This window comes from Balaenoptera musculus, chromosome 13 (genome assembly GCF_009873245.2).
Source record: "Balaenoptera musculus isolate JJ_BM4_2016_0621 chromosome 13, mBalMus1.pri.v3, whole genome shotgun sequence".
Lineage (NCBI taxonomy): Eukaryota > Metazoa > Chordata > Mammalia > Artiodactyla > Balaenopteridae > Balaenoptera > Balaenoptera musculus.
Genome location: NC_045797.1, coordinates 70,809,083 through 70,829,048, shown reverse-complemented (window position 1 = coordinate 70,829,048; position 19,966 = coordinate 70,809,083). Strand labels below are relative to the sequence as shown.

The 19,966-nt window shown below is 53.4% G+C and overlaps 1 protein-coding gene across 4 annotated transcripts in view; it reads right to left on the bottom strand.

The window, feature by feature from the left end:
• Positions 1-341: 341 nt before the first annotated feature.
• DNMT3A (DNA methyltransferase 3 alpha) overlaps positions 342-19,966 on the bottom strand; it is a 104,646-nt gene continuing 85,021 nt past the window's right edge. For all 4 annotated transcript variants that reach the window (XM_036872918.1, XM_036872917.1, XM_036872919.1 and 1 more), the window contains 17 exons: positions 19,318-19,533; positions 18,935-19,093; positions 18,402-18,509; positions 18,030-18,186; positions 17,552-17,701; positions 17,400-17,444; positions 16,572-16,651; positions 15,890-16,002; positions 15,588-15,771; positions 15,256-15,340; positions 12,904-13,049; positions 11,995-12,085; positions 11,656-11,804; positions 10,228-10,313; positions 8,368-8,437; positions 7,542-7,660; positions 342-6,775 (listed from right to left, as the gene is read on the bottom strand). In XM_036872918.1, the coding sequence (XP_036728813.1) occupies positions 6,634-6,775; positions 7,542-7,660; positions 8,368-8,437; positions 10,228-10,313; positions 11,656-11,804; positions 11,995-12,085; positions 12,904-13,049; positions 15,256-15,340; positions 15,588-15,771; positions 15,890-16,002; positions 16,572-16,651; positions 17,400-17,444; positions 17,552-17,701; positions 18,030-18,186; positions 18,402-18,509; positions 18,935-19,093; positions 19,318-19,533 (2,100 nt within the window). In that variant the 3' untranslated portion in view covers positions 342-6,633. The remainder of the gene's footprint in view (positions 6,776-7,541; positions 7,661-8,367; positions 8,438-10,227; positions 10,314-11,655; positions 11,805-11,994; positions 12,086-12,903; positions 13,050-15,255; positions 15,341-15,587; positions 15,772-15,889; positions 16,003-16,571; positions 16,652-17,399; positions 17,445-17,551; positions 17,702-18,029; positions 18,187-18,401; positions 18,510-18,934; positions 19,094-19,317; positions 19,534-19,966) is intronic.

Sequence of the window (19,966 nt, the reverse complement as noted above, 5' to 3'; positions counted from 1 at the left end):
TTCCTGCAACCTTGCCTCACTCTGACTTATCTTTGAGCTTCCAGTCAACCAAACCACCCTTTTTTGCACCCAGTTTACAGTCCCTATTGAATGTTCATGCAGGTGATGTTTTTAAAGGGAGGAACTGCACTGTCTAGACCCAATGCTAGGACCTCCCGGTTTGGGCACTTAACCCCTCTGAAGAAGGTTGCCAACAGTCATGTCAGGGGAAAGGAGACGCAAGACAAAAGGACATTATTACGGTGCTTTTTCCGTTTTTCTTTTTTGCACAAAAACAGTCCATTTATTCAAGTGTTCTCCAGCACAAGTACATTAGAAAGGAGCTTTATTATATTCTTCTGGGCACAAAAAAAAAAAAAAAAAAAAAAAAAAAAGTGATGAAGGCGGAACTGACAGACTTTCTACATCTGCTGTACGCACTGACCTCTTTATAATTATTTCATAACAGCTATGTCACGAGCATCACTTACACAGAGATACAACAGAACACCAGGGCATGGGGGTGGGGACCCGTGCAGGGCCCTTTCACACTTGCCCCTCCCCGATGTCCCAGAACCAGACTGTGAAATGTACATTATTATTGTCAATAAATAGAGAAGCAACCCTAAAAAAAATACAGTGGTGAAAGGATGCTGGAACCAGGGAGAAAAAAAAACAACAACAACAAAGAGTCAGAAGAGGAACTGAAGAGAAAGGAAAGAGGGCTGGGAAGGGAAGGGTCTGGGGAGTTAAGTCCTGCATTTAGCTGCGTGGAATGTGCAGTAAAAGTGCTCTCCCGCCGGGGTCAAAGCGAAATCGTCTGTAACAGTAAAAGTTATTACCAAATCAGCTACGGAGTTTATTCTTCAGTATGAATACATGATTTCCCACAAATAAGTAAGCACCCGCTACTTCAATGCCTCAGCTAAAACACATGAAATCGCTCATTTAGTTTTCAAGTACAAAGTTAAAATGCCTTTTTAATAATAATATATCAGAGTAAAATAATAGTCTCTTTTAAACTCCACTACAAGAAAACAAAACAAACAGTCATTGTCCAGACAGCAGACTTAATTTAACAATATATATTTTTAATAAAATGTTTTAGCACCTTGTTGAGTCACCTCCTCCCTCTGCGTATTCTAAGGAATTTCGGCATTTTTGTGGTTGGTTGGATTCTAGGGCTGTGCAACCAAATCAGTCTGTGAAGTGAAATGGGACTCAGGTGATGCTTTCGGATCCCTGCTCATGTCCTCAGGCCCAGGGCTGGAGGCCGTGAGACTGGAGGTTGAGAAAGCCGCCCTCCCATGCCCCTGGGGGGAGTTTTCCAGTTACTGGAGTTACAGGAATCTGCGGGCCTCCGTTCGGGCAATTCAGCCAGTCACGACTAGCAAAGGACCTTCCATCCTTGTCCTCACTGCTTCTGACCTGCTTGTTTCTCCCTCTCCCCAGACTCCACTGCTGAGGATCAGCGATAAACAACCAAAGGCCCACTCAGCCGGGTCTCTGGAACATACCGGTGCAAGAGGGGCTACCTCGCTTCCTAAAGACCCCAGCCTTCCTTTACCAAAACGTAAAGATTCGAGTGCTTCTGCTAGAACAGTGGAGTCCATCCTTGATATAAATCGATTCTCTTTCCTCTTAGATCCTCCAAACACTTGTGGTTAATCCCTGCCTCAGCAAGGAATGGCCGGGAGAGCCATTCCAGCTCCACGCCATCCCTCCAGAGGTGGAGGAAAAGAGGGCAGGACAACTCCAGTGTCATCTCTAATCACAAGCGCTGGGAGGGTCCAGACTAGACCACGCCCGATGACAAATTCAGATTCCTCATCTCCTGGGATCAAAACGGGGCCTGGCTAGAAACCCAGTTCTCACCAGCATCTTGGCTCTGCTGCTACCCTGACCACAGGCAACGACCAGCCCTCATCAGATCACAGTGCGAGGCAGGACCCACGGCCCTAACCCTGCAAGTTTCCTGAAAACGACACCTGTGAAAAATACCAGTGCCACAGCCTCTCTGCCCCAAGCAGAACAGCGACAGGAATTCAAAACCACCTCCAAGATCCACTTTATGTATATACCGATGTCATCAGAGAGATGAAGACTAAGAACATTCCCCAGATGGCTCTGCTGAAACAGTCCTTCCCTTGCTCCTGTTACAGACCTTCCTGTGCTGGAGACGGTGGGCTATTCCCATCTAATTCCCGTCCCATCAATTCAGGCTTCCCCAGAATTGCCAGCTACGCGTGAAGTAAGGGGAGCCGGCCCTCACTAGACCGGTTCAATGTTCACCACCAGCCTTTCTACCTGCTGGGTCTGCCTGTCCCAATCTGCACTCTAGCGACTCACCAAAAACCCACAGGCATCTTCGCCAGCCGACCACTCCCAGGCCCGTCTCAAAAGCAAAGTGGTCCTGCGTGCTCTTTTGGGAAGTTTGCTTTCTAGAATGTTCAATAGCAGGAAGGTTCTGGGGTCTAGAAAGAAAAACAGACAGTGGCACACCTGGGTTGCCATCACTGACTGCAAGACCCCACGGGTCCTGTGCTCCTTGGTCGGCTCCCGGGAAAGGCAGGCAGCACCAGCCAGCTTGAGGCCCATGGGGCTCAGCGGCGCTGGCTGGAGACGAGCTTCCTCCTCGGGCAGGCGACCCAGGGCCCTGCGCCCCGCCGAGCCCCAGCTACCTACCCCGGCAAGAGGCACAGGTCCCTCTGGCACCTGCAGCAAGTAGGGGGGCATCATCCTCAGTCCCTAGAAACCCTCATTTCCAGGAATTTGTAAATTGGCCTGCTCTTCAAAAAGAACACCCCACTGGGAACATACTCCAGAATTTTCCCTAGGCCTTCTTGGTTTCTCCCGCTGCACTGCCTCTACCCTGAGCCTCACGCACGGCAAGTGCCACAATCCCCCACCTGCAACCCCGCGCGACCTCACCTCAGCCTGTCCAAGCACAGCTCCCCTTTAGAAGGTGACCTGATCCCTGTCCCCAGGAGCACCCCCAGAGTCGGGAGTCAACTGTGGACAGCACCCTGGTGTGGCCAAGTTGGCACATCCCAAGGTCCCCTGCACCCTACCAAGTTCTACTGTGGGACCAAGCCCACGGGTGTGGCTGGAAGAAAAGCTGGTGATCGTTAACTCTCATCCCTGCGAGGGTGCATCCGGCCCCTTCCGGGGCCTAGTCAGGTTGCCAGACTGTGCGAAACAGGTCATCAGCCACAGCAAGCAAGCTGGCCAGCCCACGCTGACCCCTCAGGCTCGCCACATCCTTGGCTACCAAGTTTCTTCCCCGCACCAAGCCCCTGGCTGGAGCTTGGGCCACTGGGAAAAGCAAACTCCTGCACAAGCAGTGGACAAAAGGCCTCGGAGAGCCAGGAAGTCTGTCTGCAGAGAAAGAGACTCTGCCCTGACACTGGGGCTGGGAAGACCTTAGCGTTGGCCGCCAGGGGAGGGAGCACCTTGGACTGCCTGTGGCAGCCCTCCTCCCCCAGCCCTCCGGAGCAGTGCTGGTGGGCTCTGGGCCGGGAAGATGGAGCCTGGCTGGAGAGGGTGGGGTGAGCACCACAGTTCGGTACAGACTCCAACGGGGGAAGGGCCGAGGGGTTCCCCCACAGCTGCTCCAGCCCCGTGGGAGCCCACCATCACCACCTGGCATCACGGCACAGAGCTGGCAGGAAGCAACTGGGTATCACCTTAAAAACCAATCTGACAAGGAAATGAGTAGCCTGGGGTGCGGGACTAAGCTCCGCTAAAAGGAGTGGGAGACCGCGGCCACCAGCTGTGAGCTTACTCCTGAGCAATGAGCACGGGATTCAAAGCCTGGTTTAGTTTTGTCACCAATTACTAATTTGCTTTATTCAAAAGATGAGGTTCACTGTCCCATTTTTTCCCAATGGAAGCCCCCTGGCCAAGACAGCCCTGGACGTCAGTTTCGTTTTGGTCGGGGCAGAATAGGTAGGGGGAGCTGAGGGCTGACTGGACTGGTGCCTAGGGTTGCAGGTCAGTGTCACAGGTTGCTAACAGAAGAGTCTTTTGACATCACCAGGGGCAAAAGAGATAGAACGCTACCTGCTAGAGGAGAGCACCTGCTAAAAGAAAACCTCCTCCTTTTCCTGCCTTCAGCACCTAGCAACTTCTGGGATTGACAGTCTACCTGCAATCAGGGCAACAGAGGTAAAGAGCTGCAGGGCCGACTCTGCAAAGTCCTGAATCCTGGGGAGAAGAGCGCTGGGAGCTCCCTGGTTTTGTGTGTGTGTGTGTGTGTGTGTGTGTGTGCGCGCGTGCGTGTGTGTCTGTGTGTGCGCGTGTGTGTGTGCACGCGCGTTCGTTACGCATCGGTATAGAAACATGTTCCTGTGTGTGCGTGTGGGATTGACTGACTGGTGTGGGGCCTGTCTGCAGTGGGGCCCGAGACTCAGCATTCTGAGCCTCCTTCCCCCGCTCCCCACTACATAATATTTCTTATACATGACCCTATCTATGTATTTATATAGCGCCTATCACCGTAGGCCCTATCTTTCTAGGGATGCGAACGTGGGACCATGTGCTTGACAGCACACCTCCCAGCCCTGCCAGTCCCAGGAGGTGCCATTCCCCCCTCCCATTATAAAATATATATCTCTATATGCCACATTATCTACACCCCATCTACCCAGGCAGGCATCTGCCCATTGGGCCCTCACCCTGGAGCCACACATGCCGTCCCTGCCTACAGCCAACACCAGGCTGCCTGCCTCGCCGGGAAGCGGAACCAAGTGTCGGGCACTTGGGGCTCCAGGTGCTGCTGACTCGAGGTAAGAGCACAGCTATCATCAGACCAAGTACTAGAAAAGAAATACACACCACTCCAATCACACACGCGAGGAGAGAGATGCCTGGTCCTCCCTCCAGCCCTGACACACGTGACTCGAGAGGAGGGAAGCAGAAGAGAAGAGGGACGCACCCGGAAGGCCGGCCTCGGGGACCCCCTGGCCGACGCCCAGCTGTCGCAGCGCCCGGTGGCCCACCTGGCCCGAGGGGTGGGGAGCCAGGGCACCAGGGCCACCACTAACTTAGAAGCACCCTGCTCCCCGCACCTTGGTTTGAAACCTAAAGGGAGGGGGGGTTGGGTTTTTGTTTTCTTAAAGAAAATCTGAAAACAAACATAATTATAACCAGAACCATAAGAATAATTATAACAAAAGGTGTCATCAGCCTCCCAGTATAAAACTGCAGCCTTTGGAGATGACCAAAAACATCACATTCCAGGGGCCGGAAGCCGCCTTGTGCACAGAGGGTGGATGGTGGGGGCCTCATAAAAGAACACACAAAAAGCGACTTAGACAGGAAAGCACCAGTACGTTTTGTATGTTTTTTTATTTGCTCCAGGTGGGGTCTGAACTGTCACTTGCCCGCACTCTGGATTTTTTCTGACCCCACCGCAAGGAGCCCTCGAATCGGCTAATGTGAGAAATTGGGAATGAAGACCCCTCATCCTGCCATCTTGCCGAGGGAGTCTCCTTTTCGAAAAAAATCAAAAGGTTATCTCATGAGCCTGGATGGATCCCACTCTCAGCTTTCCACGGTCCCGACCACTGAATTTCACCCCCTTTTTTGGCAGGGAGAAACGGGAGAATGCTGTTCCCAAATTCTCCTCCTTCACCTCGTTAAACACCAAGGGGAAATAAAAAAAACCCCACCACGGTAATGGTTCACCTCCAAGCTGTCTCCCTTTCTCCATCCTTGGTTAAAACCCTTTGCACATAAGGCAACGTGGAAGCTGATGTTTTTACTCATCTCGCTGTTGTAAAGCACCATTATGAAGTCGGGTTGTACAGTAGTTAACAGTACCTTTTATATATATATCTCATATCTATCATATATATATAAACTGTAAACAAGAGGTAACAGCAGCTTCTAGAAACTGATTTTCTTCAAGGTTTCCTGTGTGGTAGGCACCTGAATACTGTATAATAGGGTCTTGTGTGGTGTTCTCGTCTCTCTGCTGCTAGTTGGGTTGTGTTTTGCATGACCAGGAATGGTGCTGGCAAGACAGCTCAGTGGCTGGGAGGGAACTCTGCCGCCTGAGTGTCTATTTTCTGTCCTCTGCTTGTGCTCCTATCTGATCAGGCTAGAGACAACAACAACAAAAAAGATATATAGTAAAAAAAACAACAACAACAAAAAAAACAAAATAAACCCCAATATATAGATTTCTATAGAATTTCCTTCTTTCCTTCTCTCCCATCTTTCCTCTGCAAGGTATGTTACTATTTTTTGTTACTGATTTTTTTTTTTTTTTGCTGCAATAAACCCTCTTGTTTCAGTCACAGCAAGAAACAAAAACCCAAACAAACAGAAAACCCCTCTGAAAAGAGTAGAAAACAAAAGGTTTGACCGAAAAAACGGGGGTGGGAGGGTGGGGAGGGAGCTTGGTTTTGTTTTTAAATAGGACTGAAGATTAACATTGAAAAATCAGGAGATGATGTCCAACCCTTTTTACAAGGCAAAGCCTTCCGGTATTTCTGCCTCTGTGGGGTTTTTTTTTGTTTTAAATTCCTTTTCCTCTTCTGGGTGCTGATACTTCTCTCCATCCTCACGTTCTTGGTATTTTGTTGTGTTTTGTGTTTTTTGTTTGTTTGTTTAACCTTGTGTCACTACCTCGGTTTGCCCTCACGTCCTTTACACACAAGCAAAATATTCCTTCAGCGGAGCGAAGAGGTGGTGGATGACGGGCACGCTCCACGACTGGCCCAGCAGTCTCTGCCTCGCCAAGCGGCTCATGTTGGAGACGTCGGTATAGTGGACAGGGAAGCCAAACACCCTGGGGAGAGAAGGCAGAGAGGGCAGGAGTCAGCGCCAGCCTGGGCAATTCTGTCTCCTTAATAACCCGTTCGAGACTCAGGCGCCCGGCTACTCTCTGTGGGTCTGAAGGTATGTTAAGATGATCACTGCAGAGAGATTTCCCACACAGTAGAAACAGAGTCAGTATTTGTGAGAAACACCTCCAGGACACACTCCACCTGAAACTGAGACCCACAGTGGGTATCTCAACTCTGTACGTAATAAAAATACATCCCTGGTATCTTCCCCCACAGAGAACAGAAGACTCTGCAAGGGGGCCAAACTCTTGCCTGATGTCAGGAGTTCCTGCTTGCTCTGGTTGTTTGTGTAAATGGACTTTCTGTCTGGTTAAATGGCAGTTACCGCAAGAATGAGGAATCTAGCCCAAGTCCAATCTGTACCAAAGCAGGGTGCTGAGGCTGTAAGGCCCACCTGGTCCCACACCGTCCTGGTTTGCAAAGCACATAACATCAGCAAGTGTGAAGCAGGGAAGCTCCTGCAGCTGCAGCGCTTCCTTGGAGTTCAGAAGGACGGCTGGGAGCCGAGGCATCAGGGGTTGATTCCTAGACGCCCCTTACTTTAAACCAGCCTTACAACGCACAGGAGTCCTCCCCCAGGAATCTGCCATGTTGGGAAATGCTTGGGAAAAAGCACTGCTCACTGGGTATCTGCAGGGGATCCGAGCCTGGTGCAGAGGCAGAGATCCCTCCCACGCCCTCCTGCCCGACACCAGCATGAGTGGGTACCTTTCCATTTCAGTGCACCATAAGATGTCCTCTTTCTCATTCATGAAGACGGGGAAATGCTGGTCTTTGCCCTGCTTTATGGAGTTCGACCTAGTAGTAATGGTCCTCACTTTGCTGAACTAGAAGACGAGGAGAGGAAAAGAGAAATGAGTGCTCATCTGCTCCTGCCAGGCACCTGCCAAGGACTGGTGCATCCAAAGGTGACAAGGCGTGGTCCATCCAGGAGCCGGGGTCAGCTCCGCAGACCCCACTGCCCTGCTCTTCTTCCTACACTGAGGTCACCCGGCCATCCTCAGTCCAATCCCACTGGCCAAGGGCTTGACGGACAGCAGCTTGAGCCACTGTCCTTCGTAAGTCTCCTAAGAATTGTTTTTTCCCAGGGGTAGTGACTTACAGGCAAAAGGATGCCAAATTACTCAGGGGCGCAAAGACACCCCTGGGGTGCCAGCAGTCCCAGGAGGTTTCTCCAGAGAGAAATGGAGCTTCCACATCACAGGAGAAGCTCTGCTCTGAAGGCTCATGCAATAGGTCCTGGCTCAATCATTCAAAAGCCATACGAGACGCAAGGACCTTGGCAAAGACGTCTTAGTGTCTGCCTCCCACAGGGCCAGCGGGCGAGCTCAGCAAGGAAGGGCTGCAGGCAGCAAGGATTCCTGACCTCTCCCCGTGCCCTCCAGGCTTTCTCCCGGACCCTCCCGCTCTGGCCAACTGCATGCACAGCCCCCTCAGTTGCATCCTCTGCAGGCAGGACACAGCCCTGGTGCTGCCCCAGCTCATCCTGTCCTTCTCCTCACCCCCAGCAGAGGGCTTTGACGCCGGGGCTAACCTTGGCTATTCTGCCGTGCTCCAGACACTCCTGCAGCTCCAGCTTATCATTCACAGTGGATGCCAACGGCCTAGGAGGCAGAAGAGAGAGAGTAACAACAGAAACCAGGACAATGGCAGGGATGCACCCAGGGCCCTGACCCAGCAGCCATCTGACTCACATGGGGAAATTAAAGAGGACCCCGTCACCCACGTGCCTTGTAACCGCCTTCAAACTCCCCAAAACACATGCAACATACACTGCAGCCACTCACAGACGCAAGTCCACCAAGCATTAATCCTTAAAGGTAAATTCAAAAGTGGTCTCAAACTACAAATAAACAGACAACGCCTGCCCAGACGGGGAAAAGCCCAATTATTTTTAAACCTGTTACTTAAAAACAGACTGAGTCTTAAAAGTACCCATCACAAAGCAAGCTTTGGCATGACAGAATGTTCTGTATTGCGACTACGGTGATGGTTACATGGGTCTGTACACTGGATGAAATTCATCAAACTGTACACCTTAAATGTACAGTTAACTAGACAAATTCTGCACAGTCCCCAGAAGACTAAAATTTTGTGACACGCAACGTGTCACTTCTCAGAAGGCAGACCAGACCACTAAATATCACCTTCGCTGCTGGCCTTTTCTGACATTTAGGATTACTTAATAAAGGTTTCACATAGCGGTCCACCATCTCTGCATGGGAATCACCCCACGACCCATGGTCAAATCGCGCCTCCAGACTCCTCCCTGTTTATGCGCATATACACTCTACTTGGTCCCTCGCGGTACCTCTGCTCCTCCTGGAAGCTCAGAGTTCTAGAATTTTAGAGTTGGAAGAAGCATGTAAGAACGATCCCCCCAAGGTCTGTCAGGGTACACTGAGTTACTGGCTCCATAAAAATACTGGACTACGTAAGCCAGTCCATCTTTCCAATACGCACAGACATCCATCCTGGGAGCATTAGGGAGACACTGAGACAGTTTTCAGGTCAGCTTCCCACTGACCCATCTCCCTCCCAGCAACAAGCCCTCGCAAAAGACGGCAGCTTTGCCAAATGGGTATGAGACTGGGGAAGTTCCTAAAACTTCATGCTATTGGCAGAGAGGCAGATTAGATGACTGAGGCCAGGTTAAATGATGTTCCCAATTTATAGGTATACCAAGAAGGCTTAAAATCCACACTCAAAACATGTTGCAAAATATTTCTTTCCATAATAGATATCTAGATTGGGTGGATCTCCCTCTGCTTTTGAACCACTAACTCTCAACCAGAATTCCTTTCTCCACATCGGCCTTTTTATAGTACGATTATTACGCTGAAGAAATGAAATTTTCTTCATTCCTGGACATTAAAATCTCTGTGTAACCTAAACGAAGAGCATCCTTCCAGAAAAGGACTTGAAGCCAACAAAGTGTGTGGATAATAAGTGGAGCAGGGCCCTCTAAGCTGCAAGGTGCCTGCCGCTTCAAGATTCTCTCTCCTGGAGCCGGACGTGGCCCAGCTGTGGGCACCACTCTCTTTCCCATCCCCAAACACATCCTCCACAGCTTTACCTCAGGGGACTAGGGACCAGCTGACTCTAGACACATCACCAACGTAGGAGAACCAACCATATAACTCAGCAGCACGATGAGTCCTCTTCTGTGTCAAGAGTGTGCTTTTTAAAGGTCCCATTTGGGACCACTAGTCCTTGGTTTCTCAGGCAAGTATTTTCTACACCTGATTCCCCTTCTTCCTCAAGGAAAAGGAAACAAAGAAGAACACGGCAGAGCAGCAAGCTGGTCAGCAGGGGAGGCTGGCCCCCTCCTTGGGCCGTCATCCTGCCTGCAGACACCCACCCGCGGCCACCTGGGCACGGAGCTCTCACCAACCTGTTCATACCAGGAAGGTTCCCCCAGAAGTAGCGGGCCCTGTGTGCAGCTGACACTTCTTTGGCATCAATCATCACAGGGTTGGACTATAAAACAGGAGAGAGGTTAAAGATGAGTGAGAGAGAAGTGTAAGAGTGCCAGGAAATTTGCTAGTTTAGAGCCTCAAAGGCTCTTACTTCTCTCTCAAGAGGCCACACTGGGAGAGCCTGAAGCCCCCGGGAAAAGCTGGAATTAAACCCAGCTACGTTCCACATGCTCCCACTGGAACAGTCCAGACCCGCACAGTCCACACTGCGATGATGGAAACGTTCTACCTGCACTGTTCCACGTAGTGGCCACTAGCCCACCAGCTGCAGATGGCGGAGTACTTGAGAGGAGGCTGGTATGACTGAGGAATTTTAATGTCAGTTTAAATACCACACATGGCAGATGCCCACCACACTGGACCACACAGCTCCGGCTTACCCGGAGGCTTTGAGAAAGAAAGTTCCAGCGAGTGTGGGTGTGTTCACTGTAGTACGTCCACATTATGAGCCAAACACACCAGCTTGAGGTGTTTGTCCCCAAGACTTGGGAGCACAGGCTCGGGCTCCCAGACTGCCCGCCCCGAGAAGGACTCTGGCTGCAGAAACCCTCTGTGCACAGCCCAAACCAGGCTCAGCCAAGTTGGGACCCACATAATGGGAAATAGAAACTGAGATAAGGGGCTTCCCTGGTGGCGCCAGTGGTTGAGAATCTGCCTGCCAATGCAGGGGACACGGGTTCGAGCCCTGGTCTGGGAAGATCCCACATGCCGCGGAGCAACTGGGCCCGTGAGCCACAATTACTGAGCCTGCGCGTCTGGAGCCTGTGCTCCGCAACAAGAGAGGCCACGATAGTGAGAGGCCCGCGCACCGCGATGAAGAGTGGCCCCCGTTTGCCGCAACTAGAGAAAGCCCTCGCACAGAATCGAAGACTCAACACAGCCATAAATAAATAAAATAAAAATTAAAAAAAAAAAAAAAAAAAAAAAGAAACTGAGATAAGCTGTGTTTTCTTCCCAGGTGCCATAAAGCATCCATCACGGTGCCAGGGAGCGAGGACAAGCCATTCTGGTTGGGAAAATTGATTCTGGTATCTCAAAGGTTCCCCCAGGGAAACACCACACGGACCCCCGAGCCCAGGAGTCTGGCACTCCACCCTGTTTACAACGGTCAGGTCCTCCAAGTGCTGAGGCCCACACACCACCTCTTACAGTGAGACCACGGGTTCTGTCCGAGGTGGGCTTCCTCCCTGTCTACTTGGGAAGCCCAGAGCTTCCCAAACGGACCCCTTGCAAAGCGGAAGTCACCAGTCCCCAGCTCCACAATGCAGATGAGACAGGGATAAAGCAGCAGTCCAAGGTAGAAGCCATTAGTGAGCTGGCCAAACCAAGGGTGCTGGCTATACCTCGAGAAATCGCGAGATGTCCCTCTTGTCACTAACGCCCATGGCCACCACATTCTCAAAGAGCCAGAAGAAGGGGCGATCATCTCCCTCCTTGGGCCGCGCATCATGCAGGAGGCGGTAGAACTCAAAGAAGAGCCGGCCAGTGCCCTCTGAGAGGTCGGAAGAGAAAGCCATCAGCTGGGGCTGTCTGCAGGAGACAGTGGTGTGGCCCGGGCACGGGGAGGGCAGGGGAGGACAGGGTCGTTTGGGAGTAGCCGTCCCAGGGCAGAAATATCCAAGTAGGAAACTGACGTGCGGAAGCACCAGCTCAGAAGGCGGAGGGGTGAGTGCAGCACCTACCGTAGAGTCCCTTGCGGGCAGGGTTGACGATGGAGAGATCATTGCAGGGACTGCCCCCAATCACCAGATCGAACGGGCCCCACTCCTGGATCTGGGAGGATAAAGGTAATGTGATGGGCCTGATGTCCGGGGACAGAGGCAGAAAGGGAGAGAGAAATGATCTGTGAATTTGGCAAAAAAGTACTTTGGCATGGGAGAGAAGAGACCCAGCTGCTTTGTATGCTCTCTACATACACACATACGTTCATATACACACACACACGCGCGCACACACAGTGCAGCCACGGGCAAGTCACTGAGGCTCTCTGGGCTGTTTCCTAAATAATAAAGGGAAAGGGCTGAACTGGACAATCTCTGAGGCCAATGGGGAAACCAGTGTGCCCCCAGCAGGAAAAGCAGCCACTCAGGGGGGGACAGCGGTCCAGGCTGGGCAGCTGAATGAAAGGTACTCTGTGCTCTGCGCACCTTGGGCAGGTGTCTGGACCATCTGAACCCCTCCATATGCCCTTCAGGATGCCTGAGGGCCTGTAGTTCGAGGTCGACATGGATAACTGGAAAAGCAAGGGGCCACTCAGGCAGGATCCCGCCAGATCCCCCCCTCCCCAAAATGGAGGCTGGCGAACCTTTGCCAGCAGTACTGGGATGGGAACCTCACTGCAACCCACAGCGCTCCACTCAAGAGGGCCCGGAAACCAGCCAGGCCCAAGAAGCCTGGCCCCCAACTCCCATTGGAATCTGCCCCGATCCTCTAGAGACAAGGAGGGAAATGGAAGAGAAGAAGGGAGAGAGATCAACGGGGGAGGGGGGAGAAAGGAAAAGAGCAAATGGACAAAATGAGAGGAGTTGGCGCTGTCCCCGGAGCTAAGTGACGTAGAGAAGGTGGGCGGGGCCGTGGTGGCACTGACATACATGCTTCTGCGTGACGCTGCGGACGTCCCCGACGTACATGATCTTCCCTTGGTGCCGCACCATGCCCACTGTGATGGAGTCCTCGCACACCTCGGAAGCGATGTAGCGATCCACCTGAATGCCCAAGTCCTTCAGCACCAGAAGCCCTGTGCCAGCCAGCAAAACGCACCGTCACTGGGTCACCTCCCTGGCACCCCAGTCTTTGCAGGGGGTCCCTTGGGCCAGCCGGACACATGGGTCAAAGGCAGGCCCAAGCCCTACCCTGCCCTGAAAGCTGCAGGAGGCTTCTGGATCAAACTGGAGTATCAGTAACAAGGACATCGGATAGGTTGTTACATCGAGGCTCTTTCACGCCTAATTTGATCTACTCAGAAAACAGTCAAGACAGGACAGCAGGGGGTTTCTGGAACCAGGGACAACAACAGGTGACTTCTGGGTGGGCTTTGCTGTTTCTGTATCTTGCATACACTGGTCCTTCCTCAGCCCTTCTATCACCTCCTGCCGTAAAATTCAACCATCCGTCAAGACTCAAGGTAAATGCCACCTACTCTAGAAAGGTTTCACTGATGCCCACCCCACCCTACAGCCCCCAGGATGGCCTCCCCTCCTCTGTAAGCCCCAGCACCTTCTGAGGTGGCACCTCCTCCACCTCAGAGCAGCTCGCATGCCTAAGCCAGCCCTTCTCTTGGGTTGCAAATGTCTTCAAGACAGAGTGGGCGGTCTCAGTCAGTGTGTTTCCTCCTGAACTGACTACTCACACTTCCTGACCATGGCCCTTCCACAAAGGCTTGCTGAATTGAGGCAAGGAAACAGAACAGGCCCTGTGTCAGGAGACACAGCACCATTCCCACTGCTCCCAAAAGACCTCCCCACAAGGAGCCTGCACGGCCTCTTGGAGTGTGACGTGGCTTAAGAAGGCTTCAAGGTTCTAACCTGGGAAACCAAAGCTGTACATTAACTCCTTTAGGTTCACATGACATCAGCACTGAGCTGGGAACAGAAGACAGACATCTGGCCCAGGTGCCTTCCCCACCCTCTGGCCAAGGTCTCTGGGCCCAGCCTGCCCATCTATCTCCCTTTGGTCCCATGAAGACAAGTTCTGAGGAGCACTATTTGGTTCCTAAGGACTGAAAAGCCTCAGCCTTGGGGCAGGGCTGAGGGGTGTATATGAGTATTCATGTCAAGAACCACATGAAATTAAAAACAGTGGCTAGGGGCTTCCCTGGTGGCGCAGTGGTTGAGAGTCTGCCTGCCAATGCAGGGGACACGGGTTCGAGCCCTGGTCTGGGAAGATCCCACATGCCGCGGAGCAACTGGGCCCGTGAGCCACAACTACTGAGCCTGCGCGTCTGGAGCCTGTGCTCCGCAACGAGAGGCCGCGATAGTGAGAGGCCCACGCACTGCGATGAAGAGTGGCCCCCACTTGCCGCAACTAGAGAAAGCCCTCGCACAGAAACGAAGACCCAACGCAGCTAAAAATAAATAAATAAAGAAGCTTTCATTTAAAAAAAAAAAAAACAAAAAACGGTGGCTACACGGTGGCCCAGTATTCCCTAAAAGTTAATGGTTTAAGTATATAAAGATGCACGTACGAGGATGCTTGTCACAGCTCATAGCGGTGGGGAAAAAAGTAAACAACCAAATAGGGGGTTCATTAAATAAATTATGGTAGTTTCCCTCCAGGGAATCCTATGTAGCATTTATAAATAATGTAGTTCTATATTGGTTGACATGAAAAACCAGTCATGATATCATAAATGAAAAGGCACGTTACCACACATTTTACTATTTACTATGCATTTTACTATCCTTTTGTTTTATTTATCTATCTACGTATGATTATATAAACACACACATGCACAGAAAAAAAATTCTGAAATCTAAAAACGTAAAAGGACATATACCAAAACACTAATCATAGGATTACGGGCGATTTAAATATTCTTTAAACTCTCTTGTTTAGAGTTTGTTTTTCACTGCGACTTATAATCAAAGCACAACAGGGCTGCCTGTGATTTTGCTTTGGTCGCCAAGTCTGTCCTTTGAGGTTCTGTGAAAATCTTCGATAGTCTCTGACCAGTGATCGCTCTATCCTCTGCTGGAGCGCCTCCCTCCCACTGCCCCCGTTCCCGTCCCCCGACCCCGGCCTCGCGCCCCCACTAAGGGAATGCCCACCAAACATGCTGGTTTACCAATTACTTTTACTTTTCATTGAACACAAAAGTTTCCTCCTTATGGCAATATTTTAACAGTTGTAATGTTAACTGTCACTATGTTTTGCCAAAGTTATGCACACACAGTCCCCTGAGCCCAGCTCCCACGTCCCAGGACGAAGATGCCAATGACTCTCACCTGTAGCGATTCCATCAAACAGGGACAGCACCCGGATGGGCTTCCTCTTCTCAGCCGGGACAGGTGGGTAAACCTTCGGAGGGTCCTAGGCAGCCAGCACAACAGGCCAGGTGAGTGTCCAGGAGTGTCCTACAGACCCGCACGCGGGGCTGGCCTCCCGGCCAACTGTGAGCACTTGGGATTTCCAGACCTGCACAGCCCGCTCGCAGCTCAGGCCCCGCTGCCCAGCGCCCAGGCCCCCGACCAACCGAAGCGCTCTCACTCTGGTGGAGTCTGCCCTCTGGCTTTGGCAGGCGGGGGGTGAGAAGAGCCACCCTTGGCCCAGCACTCACGAATTCCTGGTCGTGGTTATTGGCGAAGAACATCTGGAGCCGAGAGGGCCAGTCTTCTCGCCGCCGCAGCAGCCCGTAGGTGCCCTTGTGCCCGCACATGTAGCAGTTCCAGGGGTCTTCCTTAATGGCCGCCTGCGCAGCTCCCGGCCCCACCAAGAGATCCACACACTCAACGCAAAAGCACCTGGAATGAAGCCCAGTGGAGCGGAGGGGACTCTCACCCCAAGGCCAGTCCCGGATGGAGTGTGGCCGCAGTGCAGGGCAAAGAGGGAGGGTCACTACGCGCGGGGGCGGGGCCTCACCTGCAGCAATTGTTGTTCCCGCACATGAGCACCTCGCGCCCCCCGCAGCAGATGGTGCAGTAGGACTGATAGCCGTCATCATCATACTGGTACGCGCACTCCAGGAAGCAGTTCTAGGGAGCACGGCGGAGGCTCAGAGACCACCGGGCAGCACCCAGGCCAGCCAGGGCGAAGGCAGGCTATGAACCCAGCCTCCGGGCTTTGGCCTTGAAACCTCGACACACAGCCCTGGAGACACGACCCCGCCACCCGTCCAGCCAGGGTCCAGCCCAGACCACAGATCTGGGAAGGGGACACCATGTCTCCCCACTGCAGTGGACAAACCAAGGAGAGGCACGTGGGAAGGCCTGGAAAAGAAGGCCCGCACCGCCTTGTGGTCCCCCGCACCCAGGGCACAGTGACCCACCCATCAGCCTGTCCACGCCCACTTCACACTAGTGACTGTGACATTGTGAGCCCACATCTGGGGACGTGAATGGGGCTTTAGAGGGGGCAAGGATCTCTCGGAGGAAAAGCAACAGCAAGTCAAACGCTTGAAACCCAAGGGTCCATTTTATCAGGACTCTGCTTCAAGAGCAAACCTCGGAGTCACCCCCACAGCTAGCTACCCCAGGTGCCTACAGCCCAGAGGCCAGGAGGTGTGGTCAGCCAGGGGCCTCGTCTCTGCTGGGTGTGCCCCTACCTTGCAGTTTTGGCACATTCCTCCGATGAAAAGAGGGTGTTCCAGGGTGACGTTGAGGCTTCCACAAGAGATGCAAATGTCTGGAAAGCAGAGGAAGCAGAGTGAGTGTCACAGAAGGGCCCCCTCCCCCCTTGGGCCAAAGCCCAGCTCCAGAAAAGCTATAACAAGGGGCGTGCTGGAGCAGTAGCCAGAAAAGAAGGCAGGAAAGAGTCTGGAAGCGGCCCCATGGAACAGGGAGGCAAGGCAGTGTGGCCCCAATCTCAGGAGCCCACGCATCTCCCTGAGCAGCAATGCCGCCTTCCAGGAAAGGCATGGTACGAGGGTAAGAACCCACTTGTGAGAACGGGGCCTGACCCTGGGTTACTCTGGAGATGTCCTTGGGCAGTCAATCCTTAAGGCCTGGGCCCCTGCCCTCATCCTTCCTGGCCCTGAGGGCCCCGAGCTGGACACACTATCACTGGGCCAAGGGAGACAGACATGGGATGCGCTAATGACCCCCAGATGAGAGAAGGTGAGGAAAGGTAAAAGGGCAAGTTCAGATCCAAGAGAGGCCACCCTTCTCTGACCCACTGGAGTGTCCCAAACCCTAATGACCAGTCCCCACCACCGACAGGAAAGATCGTGGCACCAGAAAATAGATGTGTGTGTCAAGCAGGCTGGAGGTGGTGGGACATGCAGGACACATCCTGTCACCAAGTACTGATGTCCCACGGCATCGTACCTTTCTCTGTACCTATAGTACTCTGTGCCGGCCACCACCTTAGGGCCCAAGTGGAACAGACAATTGACTTCCCAGGGCCAAGGCCCAGCTGCCCCCTCAGGACTCACCCTCGATGTTCCGGCACTTCTGCCGCACCTCGTACACCAGCCGCTCTGCAGAGGGGAGGAGAGCCCGGCGTCAGAGGAGGCCTCGGGGGTCACGCCCACTCCTCTGAACGCCGGCCTCACCCTGCCGCTCTCTCCAGAGCCAGGCCAACTACCTCTTGTGCGTTCATCAATTATCTCCTTGACCTTGGGCTTTTCAGTTGTGCTCTTTCGGGGCTTTTTGGCTGGTGGGGGCGGTGCATAGGCAGCTGCCTCGGGTTCAACCCACATGTCTGTGTAAACTTCTTTGTAGGGGTTCTTCTCCTCTGGATCGGGAAAGCACGTGATGAGGTCACGGTTACTGGCTGACGAGGAATCCCAGCTCTCTCCCCCTGGACCATCTACCTACAACGGGGTGTAGCAGGGTGCGGCCCGGTGCCCAGCTTGTCCCTAGCTCCCAAGTCTCCAGTGCCAGCAAGCCAAGGGGGAGCAGCTTGTTCAAAGTCCCAGACTGGCACTGCCCCTACCTGGCCCCAGGGAGAGGGAGACGGCGGCCATTCCCACTGCGAAGCTTGATGCAGGAGGCCTTGACGGCCCTACCTAAGCATGGCTTTCCTAGCCTGGGTGCGGAGCTGCTGGTGCACCTGCGTTTACCTTCTGGGGGCTCCAGGCCCTTGGGGCCAGAGGGCTGGAACCCTCCCAGGGCCCACTCGATCATCTGTTTGTTCTGCACCTCCACGGCCTTGGCAGTGTCGCTCTCGTCGTTGTCGTGGCACATCGGGAACAGCTTCCCCGCTCGGCTGCTGGCCACCTGGAGGGCAACACGTGTGGGGAGAGTAGCGAAGGTGGGCTCAGGCAAGAGGTGGGAGAAGGTGCAGAAAGGAAACGAGTAAGGAGAAAAGGAGGCCCGAGGGCCTGCCAGGCAGACCCTCTGCCCAGGCCTAACCCCTGTGCTCCAGCTTCCAGACCAACGGTGGTCCCTGCCGCCTGAGCTCCCCCTGCTGAGTCCCTCGGAGGGGCACTGACCTGCAGTACTTCGTAGATGGCCTTGCGGTACATGGGCTGCTTGTTGTAGGTGGCCTGGTGGAAGGCGCTGCAGAAGGAGCTCAGCGGCATCAGCTTCTCCACACACACCTGAAGGCACAACCCGCCCTCGTTTGCTCCTCCTTCCACACTCACCGAGCGCCCACCACTTGCCCGGTGTGGTCAGGGGTGGGGGCATTAGGGCCCGGCCTCCGTCCTCAAGAGGACCGGATGCACCAGTAAATAATTCCATGACGTCAAGGAGGAGTCCAAGCCCCGGTGTCGGGGAGGACCTGAATGCAGGTGGAAGGGAATTCTGGGTACAGGGTTCCTGGAAGGCATCCGACTCTTAGAGGGCAACCTAAGTATCTCAAGGGCTTCCTCCAATCACACATATACAGAGTGGGGACGAGCAGAGCCCCCTCCTACCATCCCAATTCCAAACCACGCCCCCAGCTAAAACCAGAGGCCCTGGGACCAAGACCCCTTCCTCCCCGCCCGCCCCTGCCAGGCTACCGCCAAACCCCATGACTCACCACTGAGAACTTGCCATCTCCGAACCACATGACCCAACGGGTGCCTTCTGCTGCTCGGCTCCGGCCCGTCATCCACCAAGACACAATGCGGCCTGGCCACCAGGAGAAGCCCCGCAGTTTCCCCCACACCAGCTCCCCAATGCCAAAGCCCCGGCCGTCCTGGAGCCCCAAGGAGCAGAAGTCATTACATGGTGGTCACGAGGCCCTGCCACCCTGATTCCCCCCAAAGCAACCCCAGCCCTGGGCATCTGAGGGTCAGGACAGCCAGGAGGGAGCGCCATCTGAATGGACAGAGCGAGACTGGAGAGACAAAGAGGCCTGGGGTCGGGTAGAGAGAGCAGGACGGGAGGAGCTGGACGAGGCAGGTGAAGCCAGCCGCTCACCTCGTACTCCGGTTCATCATCAGCTGCTTTGGCGGCGTTCTTGTCCCCAGCGTCAGCCCCCACGGGCTCAGGCGTGGTGGCCACAGTGGGGGACGCGGGGTCGGTGGGCTGCTGCACAGCAGGAGGACTGGCCTCCTCCACCTTCTGAGACTCGGTGGACCCCTGGTTTTCTTCGACGGCATTCATTACTGCAATCACCTTGGCTTTCTTCTCAGCCTGGGGAAACAAGGAACAGAAGTTACCTTGAGCTGATACTCAAGGGGCTCTTCTCAATCTCTCCACGTTCTGGAGACAGTGACAGAAGGTAAGGGGCTGGAGAGAGGAGTTCTTCCCTCATCAACTCAACCAGCTTGTCACGGAAAACACAAAGACTTGAAGTTGAGAGGTGAGCTCAGATCACTTGGCTCAATTCCAGCCTTCTCTGCCTCTTAGGAGATCTTCCTCCCTCGTCTGATCTTCCTCAATTGTCAGCATCATCAGTTGCCCATCCTCTGATACAGAAAGATCAATTCTATTCAGATACTAATCATGCACCTTAGATTAGGCACAGACCTTGGCTCCATCCTCTCCTATCTTACTCCCCGATCTAGAAATGGATCCTCTTGTCCTTTTCTCCAGTTTTCCTGGGCAATCGACCCCTTCTCTTCCC